General features: G+C 39.5%; 1 protein-coding gene across 2 annotated transcripts in view; it reads right to left on the bottom strand.

Moving 5' to 3' along the window:
• Positions 1-18,611, bottom strand: part of rab11fip3 (RAB11 family interacting protein 3 (class II)) — a 33,386-nt gene that overhangs the window by 4,335 nt on the left and 10,440 nt on the right. Inside the window, exons 3-6 of one of the 2 annotated variants that reach the window (XM_084740911.1) lie at positions 13,865-13,941; positions 9,148-9,320; positions 4,079-4,279; positions 423-560 (exon numbers count right to left, since the gene is read on the bottom strand). In XM_084740911.1, the coding sequence (XP_084597037.1) occupies positions 423-560; positions 4,079-4,279; positions 9,148-9,320; positions 13,865-13,941 (589 nt within the window). The remainder of the gene's footprint in view (positions 1-422; positions 561-4,078; positions 4,280-9,147; positions 9,321-13,864; positions 13,942-18,611) is intronic. The other variant, XM_084740913.1, reaches the window with a different exon arrangement.

Raw genomic sequence — 18,611 nt, 5'->3', positions numbered from 1 at the left:
CATGTACAATCAATCTTATTAAGCTTATTGTCAGATGAGCAAAATGTTTATTATGTATGAGTGATAAATCATAATTTATACAGATGGTAACAATGGGAAAGAGCTGGCATCATAGCCACTGAAATGCCTTAAGTGAGTGTTTCCACCAATAAATGCAAAATATTAACACACTGCAACTCACGCACAAAAAGAGGGTGCAGATGAAAGAACACTGGGAACAGTGTGAGGTAAGATGGGCTTAAAACAGGCCCACAGAATATTCCCTAATGTGTGTGACAGTACAATCTGAAATGGCACACACCATGTTGTTGCTAGTCCAAGCATGCATATATTCTGAGAACATGCAGGATACTGTATCTAATCAGCACTGCAAACACATTCACACAGCTCATGATTGGAGTGGGTTGTGAATGACGTGTTACCTAGTCATCTCTAGGAAATTGAGGCGAGTGGAGAGGTCCTCGAGACGACTTATTTGTTTGTGACACTGGCTACAGAAAAAGTCCAGCGCCTCCTCCCTGAGGAAGCTCTGAAAACAGTCAGGGAGAGGAGCAGGTGCACTGGAAAGAGGAAAAAAAGGAGGAAGAGGAGGAGGAAGTGGTGAGTGACGGACAAGAAGGGGTGCACTGAGGTGGGACAGGACACCTCTGAGGGTGCAAGGGTGGGGATATTAGTGAAAACCACAAGAAAGTTTGAAAGAGTAAAGTGCGAGGACTACAGTGGAGGGGAGACGTGAGACAGACTGCGGTGTGGCAGTGATTTGTTTTCTGGATACTGGAAGGAAACAAAACACTCCAGGTGGAAGAACGTCTCTTCATTCTTGTCTATTCAACCCTGGCATCTTTGCTACAAGCTCAGAAAACCTACAGAATGGTGACAATTGACCTTTTTTGAAATCGCACCCCATTTTACTCTGTGGTCCAATAACAACTGAGCATTTGTACCCACTGGAACCTCGGTCAGCTTTCTCCTTTCCTGTATTTAAGTATGCTACATGCTAGGCTTGTCTATATGGAAAAGAAAATCAAATTTTGAAGTTGTATATAAGATGTTTCTGGGGGACCAGCAGATGTTGTTTGGGGACCTGTAAAAGTGATATGTAATCTTTGTAGTCACATCTTAAGGTAGCTAATATTAGCAAAAAGCTCATTAAATGACAGGATAATGATTGATGTAGATTAGCAAGCTAATTAGCTAGTGTTTTGCTATTATTAGCTATCAGATGTAACGAGCTAATGATTGATGAAGATTAGCTAATTAGTAAGTCTTTTGGTACAGAGCAAAACACAAGCTAACTAGCTACCTAACAAGTAATGTAGATTAGGTTGCTAGTTAGCTAGCATTTTGCTAATATGACTATAAATGTCACATCTGCTAGTCCCCAAGAAACATCTTTTCAACATACACAAGCCTAACACAAAGCATGTCTAAGGAGACTACACTAAACAGGAAAGGAGAAAGCTGACTGAGATAACAAAAAGGGGTAGGACATGGGAAGGGCTGATTAGGCCCAGGCAATAAAACAATAGTGATATGTACTGGAAATAGACACTTCATCAATAGCAATAAGAAAATTGTTCAATAAAATGTACAATAGTTTCACTTAAATGCAAACCCTCATGAAAGCACACAAAAAACCTGCTCTGGCCCATAAACACCCTATCATGACCCCTGATAATGTAGCGAACCACGAGGGACACACAACCAGCCAATCATTTAAGAGGTGTGCTGTTCACCTGTACCATCAGATGTAGAGAAAATTAATTGACAGGGACAGTTCAGCTTGCCAGTATGGAAAGTTTTGGACATTTTTGATAAATGAAGTGGTTAAATTCAAAATTAATGGCTTCAATTCAACCTTTTCCTCACAGATTTGATAAAAAAAAGTAATTAAAAGTTATCAATAATTATTAATATCACCTGAAATGAAACAATTTATCATGATACCTCTTTCAACCAGACCACCCAGCCCCCATATATTAAGTTAAATAAACCAAAATAACATAATCTTTGAAGCAAACAACTCAAACACAGTTTTTATTGTTATTATTTCATTGTTTGGAGTGTGCACTCTCTCCTCACATCACCTCTACCAGCTGATTGTTCATTCAGGGAGTGAGTCTGAATTACGCAACACACTGGCACAGGTTTCTGTTTATGTAGGCAGAAAAAAGGCATGGCAGACTTTGAGTGAGTGTCACTTGATGGTCATATGCGTTGTAGTACTGCTGCATTTTCTCCTGGTGTAAAGGATGACTTTGTTAAGTAATGCCTACAGTGATGTGTGCTTTTGTAGAACAGAGGCAAACCCGGCAGTGTGCATGTGTTGCCAACATGCTGTAATATGTAGATGGATAAATGTGGGGGTGTGTGTGTAGGCGGCACAGCTACTTGCGCCAACGATGAGCACGATTAAAACACAGTGACGCATTCACACTGAGTGGGTGAAGTTTGTGGGATGCAGTTATTTTTTTGTGTATGATATTTTTTTTTAGCCTAACCACCATACTGATTTCTGCACAACTTGTATGCCATGAAATCCTTCACATACAATTTACTGATTGAATTTAGTTTATTTATCATTTATGATTCTCAACTATGATTTGAGGTTTCATAATAAACCTGTATGTTTTTTTTCCCTTTGTATATTCATTTAAATTTTGATGAAATCTTTTTGCTTTTTTCCGTTATAATGACAACATCATATTATTATCAAGTAGCTTCAGCAACTTAAAAGTTGCAGTTTTATTATTTGAATCAATCCAGTTAGACCAGTGCATTTATTTTTTGTCAATGGGCAACAGAAACTAGGCAGTTAGTTGTTAAAATCTTCCTGGCAAGACAAATCTTGGAAATATCACCCAAGTGGGAATTATGTATTATCCGGCTTTGGGTCTCTGATGAAAAAAAGAGGAGGAGGGATGAAAAATATGGCAGAGAAAAGGTGACAACTGGGGCTTCAACACTAATGAATGGTGCCTCAGAGAGAGTCTGTGTGTGTGTGTGTGTGTGTGTGTGTGTGTGTGTGTGTGTGTGTGTGTGTGTAAATCTGGCAAGTCTATCAGGTGTCTATCAGACACCTTATGCAGCTGAAGTAAACCTGTTTCTGTACAGCTGCAACCCAGAAGCAAAGCTTGTTAGATACTATTTAAGATGTCTGGACTCAACTCAACAAAACATTCACCTTCTGTCTTTCCCAGAAGGACTGGCAACAGGCGGAGCGGGAGCGTAAACATTTTCTCTTAGAGCAGGGTTCCTACATGGCTCAAAAAGTTAAATTTCAGCCTTTTTAAGACCTTTTAAAGACCATATAAATGCGTTTTAAGACCCATTTCACATCAATTCTAGCAAAAAAAACTATGAAGGTTTTAGCAATGTCAGAATCAGGGAACATGGTTTGAAACAGCTCTCCTGTGCCCTCATTGCATAGGTGTTTCAGGAGGTAACGTCAGTGCAGAGTCGGTCCATGCAGGTTTAAAAATTAAAATAAATTAATGCAACTTAATAAAAGTAATATTTATTTGTTGACTAATTTCAAGACATGTCAAGATCGTATTTAAGATATACTAAGCCCTAAAATTCAGATTTTTTGAATTTTAGACTTTTTAAGGACCTGTGGAAACCCTACACTCTACTCGTCAAAGGAAGCAGAGTTTTAGAGAAGTTTTAGAACAGAATTTAGCCAAATATCCACATTTTTAATACCTTAGTAACAGTGAGACTAACGGAATGAACTTTGTATACACTTCATTTATCTTGCCCTTCTGCAGAAAAGGAGGCAGATAAGGATGGGAAGGACGTCTCCAGAAAGCTCTTATCAAAGTCTGTTCTCAGTGTCTTTGTTGAAACAGCTGAACATTTTCTCCGACAAATGTAAATAGAGGCATTATGGCAACATTGTCACGCTTCCTTATCAAAAAAGGATGATATAAACAAAGTGGACAGCCTGGTGAAAGCAGTATTATATTCACATCAGTTGAATCATCCCTGGGCTGTCTAAATGCCAAAATGACTTTGTCCTTGTATATGTAAAAATTTTTCAACATGTTCTATTTGTGTAGGGAAGATGAGCTCATACCTGGGGGAGAGCAGTGAGGAGCCATTGACCTGCTCAGGGGCCTGCACGAGAGGAGAGTCACCCTCCCCCTCTGTCCCCTCCACGCTGCTCTCCAGTAGCAACTCTGAGGTATTACTTTCCCCAAAGTCCTCAAAGTGTTCCTCCTCTCCCCCGATGACCGTCACCAAGGAGTGGTTGTGGAGCTCAGAGTTTAGGGAAAACCTGATGAACGCATAAGAAAGGATTACTGTGTTAGTGTGTGTACAAGCAACAGCGTAGCTAACTTTAGCTCCACTCCAGAAATAAAGGAAAATCTGTCAGGTTTTGGACGTCCAGCTGGATATAAAAAGCCATCCATTCATTCCATCATCCATCCATTTCAGACGCCACAATCTCAGCCAAACAAAACAAGGCCATCTTTTAATTCCATTCAAAGAAATTAGACATGTTAGAGCAGCACGTTACAGTGATGGAAAATGTCATATTTTTATACATATACTAATTATTATTTAACTTCTTCATCACATTAAATCAGATATTATTGTGCTACAAACAAACAACCAAAATGATGTTTTGCGTTCTCTAGAAGGGTTAAAGGAAAACACAACAAAGTTGTATGTTTCAAAATGTGTCACCTGTCTGTAAGTAGACTTGGCATCTTATATAAGCTGCCTGAGCCAATGTCTGACTTATTTTATTTCTTTATCTAAAAGTGCATTATTCAGTCAGGTAGCAATTTGTTATGAAAGTGATGCAGTTGCAATTTCAAGAAGTTTCAAGTACTTTGTCCAAAATCCAAGCACATTTCATACCTTGAAAACACTACATTAAAATTCAAGTGTTTTCAAGGATTTCCAGAACATGTACAAACCCTGGATCTGGGCAACATGTTGTGAAAAGGCTGGCGAAAGGTTAATGTGTTGTACCCAGAAGCCTGGAAATGACAAGCACCTACTGTAAATCCCAAACAAGTACAATTAATCTTCCCCAAGGAACAGCGGCAATCTGTACCAGTTCGACGATCACTTATCTTCAAAGGTAATCTGTTAATTCACATTAATCCCAAAGGCTGCCTTGGCGGAAACAAAGTGTCTTGTGTCTCAGTGGTAATGCAGAACCATGATGAGAACACTTGAGACATCTGAGAAGAAACTTAATGTAGTTGGATGTGGGTCAAGCTTAAGAGATGTCCTTAACTGTGTTGACAGAAAGGGCTGTGACTTTGGCTTCCACAGTTGGCTGGTTATCTTAACACAACTGAAAAAGAACCTGCTGGGTGGATCTGGAAGTATTTTCTGTGAATGTGACAGGGTTACAAGGGTTTCGGTAAATAAAACTATTTGATCTTCTCTTCACAGGAAAGCTGGCCTTTCCTGTTGTCCAACAGGACATGTTAGTTGGTGTTAAGCACACACAGGACAAGGATGTCCAAATCAGCAGAAAAGCTTGCATTCTCAGCACACAGTGACAAAGCCCATTTTGCTTGTTTACAGGAAAAAAGAAAAAACGTTCAATTTAGAGGTAAAAAAAAAAAAACTTCCCACTGTGAACACCTAAAATCATACAATGATGCACAAACAAAGCAGCCAGACTCTGACAGTCCTTTAACCAGACAACAATGACCTGTACAAGCATTAGACTTAACTGGTTAAATAGTAACACAACCAATTTTGAAGTCACTTACCCTTTTCTCACACTCTTACTACTTGGCCCCATATTGAGGTCCCTCGGACAGAGGGATGGTGAAGAGAGAGAACGCATCTTTAAACGCCCTCCACTGCCCTGGCGTGAAAGCCGTGGAGCAACTGGAGTTAAAACCCCGGACAACCAGAGTGGAATCCTGAAGTTTCACAGGTTACACCAATTTAAAACAAAAAAAACACAACTCTCCGGTTCGGAGAAAACAAAGAGGGTCTAACGAGGTCCTAATGAACTGCAAATCTACAGCACCACATGACTGACGTTGCCACGTCTGTGCCACTCTGACAGACTTGAGGCTGTACCAGAAAGGGTTGACTGTGAGTGGGTTAATCAGATTTGAGGCTAAGCAACGGCCAACAGACAGTCCCGCTGACTCTCCAAGGGCCAAATGTGTGTGGGGACACGGGTAGGACAGAGGAGGGTGGGGGAGGCTAATCCTGTTAGATTCTTAATCCCCAGTCCAGTGCATATTCTCCTACCCTGAATATGGAAGAGGTAGCTGAGATAACCGGGCTGCATGGCGAAGTCTCAGTGTCAATTTTGTTTGAATCACTGTAAAGTAGCTAATTGTTTTTTACTTGGAATATGTCTTGCAGACCTGGGCAAAAGAAACATCCACATTTTTCATATATACTCGTGATAAAATCACTGATAAATAAAGACAGTGGTTCTTCATTCTGGGAGGCAAGTCAGCCATAGTTTTCAAAATCTTTGATAAACAGACCTGAAGCTGAAATGGGAGAATATAAAGGTCATAGAGTCATACAGCATGAGCGCTAGGTTCCCGTCAGCAGAGGACTTAACAGGCAGATTGTACGAATATGTGGAGGGGGCTCAGATCAGCCTGTGCCAAGGAAAGAAAAAAGGGAAAACAAAAAAAGAGCTAACTCAACACTTCCTGGAATTCAAGGCTCAATCATGGAATGGGAAGTCCAAACACATCCACGTCAGGGAGACCACTCCAATCCATCATCAAGCCGGACAGACGGGTCACAGAGTCAGCAGATGAGGCCTCAGCTCTCTGCACTTCCTCCCTTGTGTTTGCCCTAAATACTATACCAACAAGACATTCATATATTGACATATAGTCCTCATCTGCAGCAACTAGGTGCCCTTAAATCTCTTAGATTTCTCTTCACAATACAAAAAAGAATGGGTCAAAATCAAATCAGGACAACCAATAAAAATTAGAGAAACTGGGTCCATGATTGGGGTTTTCTCTACACCCTGAAATATATAAAATCTCCTACTCATCCGATTTGCCTGATCAACACAGAGATAGTTTGTTACTATCTTTCTGGTCTAAACTGTCTGACTACTGTGCTTAATAATGACACATCTTACAACTGTAGTGTACTGTTTCCACTCTGTCTAAACCCCTGTCTCGAAAGCTTACGTCTACCCAAGAGACAACACTAATGCAATATTTTCTGAATATTAAAACCAGAAATAATGGCAAACATTTCTGATAGAAGCAAATCTTATTTCAAAAGACTTTGTTCGTTTTGACTATGGCTAGTGTAAAGAAAGAGTGAGAACTACCATACACTCAATCCAAGATCATGTAATTTGAAGAAAATTCAAAGATGTCTATCAGTATGAGACGCTCATCACATCAGCCCAGCTGTCCACCAAGACATTTTTCTGGCGTTCTTCTGAAAACACTCAGCTGGGAACACATGCGTTATTTCAGCCGAGACACTCTGGTTGCTATGATCTGGAATATCCACAGGAATAAACTCTTAATTTACGTTTTTGCACATATCTAATTTCCCAGATGGTTTGTGGTATCAACAAAGGCTGAATGTCAAAATGTCAGCACAAGGTAGAGTAGTGTTCTTGCTCTGGATGAAGGCAAGACTGAAGTACGCAGGGAGAGAGGGCAGACCCGTCAGTCTAGTTGGGTTCATGAGATTTTGTGCGTGAGGAATCATCTATGAGAGTAACATAATTGGACAGAAGTTGAACAGAGCCCACTTAAAGGAGTATGAGCAAGATGCAGTCTGTGGTGGGCCATGTGTCCTGCCCCTCCTCCACTGTGATTGGATGGATGGATAAAAGGTGACAGTGCTGAGTGTAGTGTTTTACTCTTATTTGGACATTTTTCAATTCTTAACAACCAGGAAAAGGCGCCAAATGTTCAGTGCTCAGCACAAATTAGATTCCCAGTACCTCTTCATGCTGCAGGCATTTGTAGCAGAGTGTAAATACACGGCATTCCCATTAGAAACTTAAAAAAATATGCTTGCCTCATGAGAAAAAGGCTCTGGTGGGCAAAGCCACATAGTCAATTAAGCAACCTTACCTTTACTATTTTGGCTACATTGGCCCAGCAATGCTGGTGTTGTGGGGCTGGGATAACTGGTCACTTTCCACTGCACAAAGCTAATTATATTAACTTTCAGTATACAGTAAAAGAAAGGCATATAAAAGATTCAACTGCAGTCCAAAGCAACCATGGACCAAAGAACAGAGGACAAATGAAAACAGCTGTGAAAAAACTAGGAATAATGTTTCCTGAAAAACACATCAGGCTGCAGGACAGGTACTGGTAAATATATTTCACCTACTATGATTATTATCAGCTCAAACCATAAGCGTAGAATTCAGAGAAGATGAGCAGATCTCAGTCTATTTTCAATTGATACAAAAGATGATCCACTCAGGCACACCAACCTTGGTAAAGAATGGTGGAAAGGCCTTCTGTGCTCAAGGTCTCTGGCGCTCTCATTGTGCACATTTCAAGTTATCTCCAAATGAGCTTTCCTGTTCAGCTGAACAGAAAACATCAACAGTCAATGTCCCAGCTGACTGTATTAAGTGTTGCCTCACTTAACCTGTGAGGCCTGTGGAAATATGGTGTACAAGTATGTAAGGAGCTTTTTAATTGGTAGCTAAGGACAAAAAAAAGAAGAAACCAAACACAGAAGACGACAAAGATACTGTATGTTTGGCTTTCTTCCCACGGGTGCTTTTAGGGAAATTTAAGGCGTTAGGTCAATCAAGTGGTGGCTGTCTACTGCCCGTCTGTCTACTGACCCAAATAAAGCCCAAGTGATCCAGTACTGGGCAAGTAAGGCTTGTAAAACACGTGATCTGTGTGAAAGGTCAATACAGGGCAACTTCAGGGCTAACCCTTAACTAGGGATCTGAGACACTGAGACATTTACAGTAATTTCTGCGGCCAGCGGCGATTACAAACAGCATTATGACGTTGAGCTGGTTCTCATGAAGTGGATTACAACTTATTATGTATGACGGAAGTCATTCAGGGTCACATTGAGCTTTGTCTGAGAACAACACAAAGCAAAGACTGTATGTATATTCAGGAAATATGAGCATATCAGACATACATTGTGTATATAGTTGAAGGTATGACTTCTACTGACCTATTTCCTCCATCGTCAGGGTCGTGCAGTGTAGCCTCAATGCCACTGTCTGTCTCCACGTCCTCATGCATCTCAGGGGGTACGAGGGCCCCGGTGTCCTCATCAGTGAAGGTCTCACACTCACTGTAAGTGCTCTCGGAGCCAAGGTATGCGCTGTCTGTCACCTCATTTTGCTGCAGAAAACACACAGAATGAGAATAAAGAAATTACAGATTGGCACATGGAGCAATATACAGACTGATTTGATTATTCAAGGGAACAGCAGGGTATAAACATGAATGGAACTTAATACATACAAAGGAAAGCAGATCAGAATTTTTTCATTGCTCTCAGTGTACTTACACAGGAATACACATTACAGCTTAAAACAAGGGCAACATATGCGGGTGGTGGGAGGGGATGGGGGATGTGTTACTCAGTGTGCTGTTACACTTGAATCTTTGTACCATTGATGATGGTCTCTTTAGAATAAAAAGGCGTTGAAAAAAGAAAAGAGAGGTGAAGTCCCTCGCCTTCCAGTGTATCCCATGTGACCTTATTTTAAAAATATGTCTGGTAACAGCAGGAGACACATGACACATATGTTTGTCAACTTAAAAGATAATTTAACATGACAAGAAAGTCACAGTTTTTTTAAAATATGTTTTTTTGGGCTTTTCTTGTCTTTATTTGATAGGATAGCTGAAGAGTAGACAGGAAAGGGGGGGTGAAGAGAGAGGGGATGACACGCAGCAAAGGGTCACAGGTGGGAGTTGAACCAGCAGCCGCTGCAGAGGACTGACAGCCTCCATACATGGGGCAGACACTCTACTGACTGAGCTTAACAGCTGCCCCGAAACTCACAGTTTTGTCATAGATTTGTCGTCACTCCTGTGAAATCTCTCGTCTCACAAACATCGCTATCATACTTTATGTGTTTTATCCGGTGACTCTTGGTATTTTTATCAGAAGAGAAAAGAACAATTCCAATTTGTTGCTCATGTGACTACATTCTGGTATGAAACACACAGGCATTATAGCTTCAGTGGCTAACATTAGCTTGTGGAGAGAGAAAGTCATGACACCACTTATGTGGTATCTGGTCTTTCTAATTATGTATCTTCACCACCTTAAATTTAATCAGTTTTATGACAGATGACAACTTATATTGAATTGTAAAATTCTCTTTTTAAATTGACAAACACCACTAAACCTCTATATACAAGTCAAGTGTTCTGCAAGTTGTAGATGCTGTATTTAGTGCATTTTCTGATTAAAAGAATAACATAACTCTAGAAAACTGTAATTCACTACAGCAACACTGCTCACATGAAGTAATGCTCAGCAAACTCTAACAAGACTATGCATCATCATTACTTTACACATATATTCTAACAACGTCTAAAGATTTTTTTGTCATCAGGTATATTTAAATCAAATCAGGTTTCATTGTGATTATGAGAAGCAAAAGGCAGACAACACACCTAAAGGTTGATCAAAAAGTGTGAGATAAACAGCCATTTCAGAGATGGTCTGTTTTGAATCTTCAAGTCTAGCCAGTAGGTATCAACGCCAATTACGCCAACGACCAAACAAATCATAGAGCATAAACAGACTTCAGAGACAGTCTGCTGTGATTCAGATGGCTGTTCCATGCAAAACCTGCTGCCTCAACACCTCTAAGCAACAAGTTCAAACAAAATGAGCAAAGCTTTAGGCTTTCCAAGCAAAAAACTCCAAATGCTCAATTCAAAACCCATAGACTGATACATGCCAAAAACATCTGAAGCCATTAGCAACTAGAGACAATTTTCCAGGTATCAGAGCCATGAAGTGATAACGAAGGCAAGACAGGTGAGTCATGTTGTAAAGCAGAACATACCATTATAAATGAAGGATCAGGAGAAGCAGGGCCCAGAGGGCTATCCACCATGCCCAGAACCATTCTCTGTTCCCAGTCTCACTGACAGGAAAGCTGGCATGCCATGAGAGTCTCCTGATAACTCCGACTAATGCGTCCTCACCTTCACTCTCAGAGAGTGAGAGTACGCGTTAGGGAAAAAAAAAAAAAAAAGAAAAAAATACTGTAACACCACGTTCAGTTCCACTGGGTGGTCAGAGGGGAGGAGACAGAGACAAAGTCCAAAGAGTAGCAGAAGTCAGCTGTAATGCTCAATTAACCAGCGACAGGCCTGAGTTAAAACACCACACGATCAGCTGAATAACTGTTTAATCTTTGCTGGCTCCTGGAAGCTTCACTTCCTGGCCCAGAGTGACGCTATAAATCATTAAGCCATGATCTACATGTTCCAGATTGTACAGTACAGTGAATGAGGGCTATATGTCAAAACAACCTGTCATGACTGTCTGTGTGTCAACAAAAAACTACATGCTGTTTAAGCTATAACACTTTGAAAGGCAGAGTGGGTGCTTAATCTGTAATGTTTTGACAGAATAATGAGAAAAAAACAGGTGATGATGAGTGTGAAGGCCATGATTACTGCTAAACTCAAATGTGAGATGGAAATGTGAAAGTAAGCAACGGCAGAAAATATTTATTAAGAGGAAAAAAACGGGGTGGATGGGGCGTTGCTTTTCTCTTATGCCAGGCCTCACCTTGCCTGTTTTGAGAGCAAACAGGGCGAGAACAGCACAGCCATTGAGAGAGAAGAACCCTTTTCTGCCAGAAACCCGAGGGAAAAACAAGGCCACGGACACAGGTGTGGCGTCTACTTCAAACATAAACACAAACTTCCCCAAAATTCTGCTCATGGGTTCCAGTAAATAACAAAGATACTTTATAAATCAGAAGACATTGAAGATTGTTAGTTCAGAGTCACATCTACTTTCTTATGTAGAACACACTTTGTTCCATTTGTAATATTTGAATAAAAGATCTCATAACTTTAAGGACCAAACTGCATTAATAGGTCTGTAGTTAGCTTAAACATTTTCTGATCATATCTGACTGAACAAAATATAAACAATCTGACCTAAGCTAAAAAATAAATAATACAAATATATTAGGGCTGACACTTTGTGGTCGGTTGGTCACCTGGCTGGTCAACATGCTCTTGTCTGACCAAATTCTCATTTGGTCTGACAGCTACTGGTGTTAATTTGATGAGGAGGGAAGTGTTCTTAATCCATTATTTTCAGAAGGCAGGACATATGCAGACCGTATGTGTTTTATTTTAGAGTGACAGGCTGCAGTATTTACTGAACAGGTACTGGCTTCAAAGTAAGTCACTATATGTCAAAGTACCAGCACAAATTGTTGCATCAGCCCTCAGCCTCAGAGGACAGAACAGCTGAGTGGATGAAGTTTATTTTTGATGACAATGTGTGGGGATACATACTTTCTCCGCCACACTGCTTTATAAACAAGGGCAGGTAACAGATGAACCTCAATAATAGAGCGATACTAGATGTCTATGACCTGCCTTCAAACTTGAAAGCTTTACATTTTGGCATGTTTTATGTTGATTTAGTGTTTAAATTTTGGGGGCTATCCTTTTGAATCTGGCATTAGCATGTTGCTAATGTGGCTATGCTTACAGGATGAGCAATGTGGGACTAATGTGGTAATATTAAGGGACAGTCAATAGAAACTGTGTTAATGTTAAGCCTCATTTGAAATCAACTAAATAACGAGAGTGGTAGGTCGGATGCCGGTTACAGTGTTTTTTGGCATTTTGTGGAAGTCTAAACTGCAACACAAGCAGCATTAGTGCTGATCCTTGTTTGTATATGGATGCTGGTGTGACCCTTGACGCTGGTGTGTGTGGGTGTGTGTATGTTTGAGTTGCTGCTGTTTGTAAATTACTTGATGAACATGTCCTGAGGGTAATGATATAATTACATGCGAAAAAGAAATGGTCAAACAGCAGGAATTCATTTACTTGGCAATGTATACATTTTATTAACACCATTAAGGCTACCTGGTAGAGAGCACTCAGTTCACTGTGGCTGATTTAATTAATATGGGGATAACATGCAGTTTTTTCCTCCACTGACTAATCGATTGGCTTGAGAGCAAGTAGCATTTTTGCAATGCATTTACAAGTCCCAACTAAAGATCACAGTGAAGCAGTGTTTGTAAGTTTTTCTACCAAAGTATTTCAGAAAAACGTTTTATCTTATCACACAATTATCAACTCATAAAGCCTGTGAAATCAATTAAAGTGGAGAGAATCCATAGGCCTGCAATTTTAAACTGTACCAAGAGAGGGTGCTGATAGTGTATAATGTACAGCTGCAAAACAACAGTCAAAGTCCTACAATGCTCCAAAGTGCACACAATAGCAGAAACACTGAAATTTTGCGGAGGCCAGCAACAATGATAGTTAAATATACAAGTTCCGAGCACAAGAGGAGACAGGAATTCCAGATATGCTAACCACAACTGTAAAAACACAAGTCCACACAGATGTAAAAAGTCAATGCACATTCCAGCTAATTCAATATTTGTCAGAGAATACTCAAAAGCCTAGCCTGCCAGATGCTATTTAGTGTCAGCCAAACCAGGGTGTTCAGTCTGTGGAACATTCACGGAGTGGTAATGATAGCTCTGCAAGCCACTCAGTGAATTACAGTGGGAAGAGTGAGAGTGCATGGGGAGTTCAGCCTGTGACCTCCACACAATGTGCTGCTGTGTGCACCAATGGGAACTACAGGCACAATAACTGGACCACATACACAACTAGAGAGAGGCTAAGCCTCTTGTGTGGCGCCTCACCTCATCGTACTCCTCTGGACAGCCCACAGCTCCATCCCCTGGACTGTAGTTTACACTGTAGAGCTGTGGCTCTGGACCTGCAAATATGAGAGGAAGAGGACAGGTTTAATATGTGCTGAATAAACAGATAAAGTCAAACAGCAAAGGAGACTCGACAAACACGACTGGTGTGTATATTGTACCAACATCCATGTGCACACAAACAGCCATTATGATGAAAGAAAGTGTCGCAACAGGTTATGAATTGAAGCAAATGTTATATAAAGCACCATGACAGTTGACAGACAATTATTTTCTGCTTTTAATAAAATATAGGACTAGAAATCAAAACTTAACAATCAACATTTTCATGCAGTTGCATTGTGTCCAAGTACACAATATGAAATTTAAGCCCTAAGCATTTTTTTTCTGAGCGATCGTGGATATGACTTTATGTCCCACTTTCTGGCTAACAGTCTTAAATTGTTCATTTAAATGTCTACCAAACTCATAATTAAGATCTATGATGTGACCAGTCTCTTTATCCTACTGAAAACTTACTGAGGTGCCTGCTAGACCTGTGAATATAAGAATTATGTGCTATATCTGATACACTAATACTAATATACTGTGTATAATATACTGTATAAAATCTAACTTCATAAGCACTAAATGTTTTATATATTTATTTAATAATAGATTAACAGGTTTTTGCACAAATTTTAAATGAACATCTTTCTCACATTAAAACAATAAGAAAATATGTAGTTGTGGAGTGGCGTGGGATCACTGAAGTTGTTATCTTCACTTTTAAACAATCCCCATAGCTGAGTAAAATCTATCTGACACGACTCAGACAGAAATCATGTTCACTGAGCAGGTAATATTAAAGTTTTATTCACATCATGTCTAATAACGTGTGCTGAATTCCTTTCTCACTGTCTGACATATCCAATGTATCCCACATTTTCCCTGAAGTTATAGCAGCTAGCAATCAGGAAATACACTGTTACTTTAAATAAATCCTGGATCTCTCTGGGTTTGAACATTGTTGGAAATAATTGGGGTAATGTAAGTAAACATCTCAACAAAATATACAATGAATGTCATTTATGACATTTAATGACTGAATGTTACATATTACAGCTTTGACTTCTGATTTAAATTAACATAAGCCTATTATTAAGGGTGGAACTGCAATTTTATCTAAATAAGTAAAAGTAAATAAGTAAGTAAATAAGTAAATGTAAGAAATGTAAACTGATTTAGATTAGTGAAAGAAAAGCATTTTGGGAATTGTCTTAATGTCTAAAAGCAAAACAATAATGGTGACTCTGCTCTTAACAATAATATAATATTTGTGTTTAAAAAACTGATCTTTCTGGCTATAAAATGTTTGCTCAAATATGAACTCAGCACATTTGAAACTTCATGTCCTAGCTGCTCTACTTTGGCATATTTACAGTCAGCAATTTAAGCGTGATGTGACAGCAAACATTATGTAACTTTTACACTCACATTGCAAGGGCTATTGAATGTCATGTAATACGGGTATGGGCAAAATAAAACAATAAAAAAAGGACAAAAAGCAACCCCTATCCAATTCAAATTTGTCAATACAGGTCTTTGTTGAAAGCACCTGCAGACAAGGAATGTAACCTGAGACCAACCAACAAGATATCCCATCAGGCACTGCAGCTCCTGTATCTAGTAAACAGAGCTGTGAATAGCACCCTACTGAGAGACCAGAACACAAACAGCTTTCTCCAAAGCTGCCAGTAGACCCAAGAGGTTTTTGTGCCCCCTCTTATGTAACCCGTTGCTCTTGATCACTTGTACACATTGCAGGCCATTTAAGTGAAATGAATCTGTACAGAATGTGGCTGTGCAGGAGATGCTGGCTTGCTGGAAAAACACACCTGCAGTCTCTTGGCAATATGTCAAAATATGAGAGGACACAGATATCTCTCCTCCAACTTATGTTGTTCCAGACATGCTACAGCCACTGCAGGGAACAAGGTATTTCCATAGCCTGCAGGACTGTTTTTATTAAAATGTAATCCTGCCAATAGTTACAAAAAAGATGTAGTGCCACCAAGTTTATATTGAAACTTGGGAAGTGAACAAGCAGGTTTTGCCCTCTGATTAAAGTGGAGGTGCTGGCAACTATGCATGAGAACATGACATGGATCTATCAGATCCAATAATCTGTATTTTAGCTGTGAACTGTCTGACAAACTGGACTCCGCCTTTACGAGCACAGTGAAATTCTGTCAGGAGTGTGTGAGTGACTTGGAAGGCTATAGTAGAGGTCTGATGTTCACACACTAATGGGAAACTGTCTTCCAGCAGGAAATATCTGATTCATTCTTCAAATAGCTGATTAGACAGAAAATACTGAAGAGAGGCATAAAAGGCAGGACAGTGAGTAACAGGAACACGGGACAATAACTCCTGGCTGCATTATGATTGTGACATCATGGTTACATGTGCATTAGCCAAAACACACAAAACCAAACAAGTTTGTTCACACATGCATGCATGAATGCATGGTATGTTTTTTTTTTCCAGATATGAATAACTGATTACTACCTGCTCGTCATGGTCAGTACCAATAAGATAACCAATAATTTCATGTCTTGTATTTTAAAAAGAAGTTCATGTAACCTGTAGTTCGTGCACATGAAAGGTAAGAAAAGGGGTAAGGAAAAGGCTAAAATGTAGTGAGAGATGGATAGATGTTAGGGCTTACCCTTAATAGTCTACTAATAGTAGATTAAACCATTAGTTGGTGCCTAGAGTCAACCCCGTTTCATTTATTAGTTAGTTGCAGGGAAAAAAAAAACACCTCAAACTCTATGTTTGTGAAGTTGTAAGTTATTGATTCCAGTGTTATACTGTGTTACACTGTGTTGAAATAAATAAACTAAATGTTTATTCTCCTTGGTGGTTGTGACAACTACTAGTCGAATACATTACATTACAAAGCCATTATATCAGAGGTTTTTGGCGATACACAACATAAAATCAGTTTGTTTTCACAGATGCCTCCATATATGCCAACAAAGGCAAGCTCTCTAAATCTCACTTTACAACACAGTAGTGATGAGGAAACAGAGAGGACAGGACTCAGAGAGGACAGTAAATAATTTAGGTGAATAGGACTCTCTGCCCAAACCCCATCTCTCCGCTACTCCCCGCTCTGAAACCTTGCCAGTAAGCCCATGTGTCTGTGCATCTCATGCTTTCCAGTGCATGACTTATTAATGGTCTGAGTAACTAGAGCTATGCAACCCAGAAATCCTTGGGAAAGAGTACTACCAATCAATAGGCCACGATGACGTCACCACAACCTGTACAGTATGTCAGCACAGCCAGTGTGGACTATAAACTGCAACGGAGCTGAAACGCTTTCTACTAATTAACACTTTGAGGTGTCTAAATTCATATAACAAACTATTATGACCATGGAAAGAAGTTCAAAAGTCAACTCAAGATTTAAATTACATTAGATTTACTGCTGAGGTGAAGCCTGAGGAACCTGGTGACACAGCTGTCCAGACAGCCTTATATATTGTTCCCATTTTAGGAGGGAAATACAGTATGCAAGCCCTTATGAGAGAGTGAAAAGTGGAACAGGAGGGCAGCAAAATGGTTAAAGAAAGAATAACAGCATTTCGAGTCCAGTTCCAAAGAATTTGGGTCAGTCTTCTGCCTTTCCTTTCAAAATCCTTCACCTCGGCTGAGCGATGGATGTGAACATACTGTGTTGACAACAATATTTGGCGCCATGGGGAATGCGGAGAGATAGAGCCAGATGCTGGAGACTAAATGTAGGTGCAAGAATTTGCTGCTGAGGCTTTTTTAACAACAGAACTAAGTAGGTTAGCCAAAATAAAATAGTAAGAAACAGAGAAGGAAAAAAATGAAAATATGTTCTTACAAAATATGTTCACGATGCATCCCAGATCTTTGATACAAATATTAGTATGTCCAATTAAAAATACCTTTAAAAAAAACATTTTTACACATGGCAAAAGCAAAACATTTTTATGCCAGAATATTTTTAGTAGGTAGGTTTTACAAATCATTAAATGTGGAACGCCCAGAGTCTTAGACAACAGGCCAACTGAGACCACAAAAAGGGGACACTAGGTAAGAGTTTGAAGGCAGAACAATTAAAGACAAGGTTTAGTTACTAAATGACACAGCAGGTCTTTAATTTAAGATTTAAACACCTGTGGACACTAGGGATGATCTTGACAACTAATTTATCTGTGGACTAAACAGAAATTTTAACTTAGACTTGTCGACTAGTCTAAAAGTAAGAAAACACTCAGCACGGTTTATTAATTGATGAAGTTAAACATTGTCCAAAAAGATACTGCATGGATTAAGAGCCATCTGAAGCCATTAATCACATTCTTCAATTACCAACTTGTATCTTAAATGCAGCTTAACATACAAATGCCTGTGTTCAATGTGGTTACACATTGCTCTAGTGGAGCAGTTATATGCCAGGTTATTTTGAACAGGCCTACATGCATCATTATTTTCATTTTCTAAATCAAAATACTGCCAAGCTGCAGTCCTGGCTAGTGGCGGGTGGCTGTGTAAAATCTTAGAGAAAACAGTTAACTGGCCTTGTACCTCAATAAAATATGAATTAATTGTAGCTTAAGTAAGAAAAAAACATGTTACAGACCTAATAAATAGTTTAACCAAGTTGTATTTCTGTTGCAGATGTATAATTGTTTAGTTGACTAAA

Source organism: Lutjanus erythropterus, chromosome 17 (genome assembly GCF_056507025.1).
Source record: "Lutjanus erythropterus isolate fLutEry1 chromosome 17, fLutEry1.hap2, whole genome shotgun sequence".
Classification (NCBI taxonomy): domain Eukaryota; kingdom Metazoa; phylum Chordata; class Actinopteri; order Lutjaniformes; family Lutjanidae; genus Lutjanus; species Lutjanus erythropterus.
This window is presented reverse-complemented; position numbering and strand designations above follow the sequence as displayed.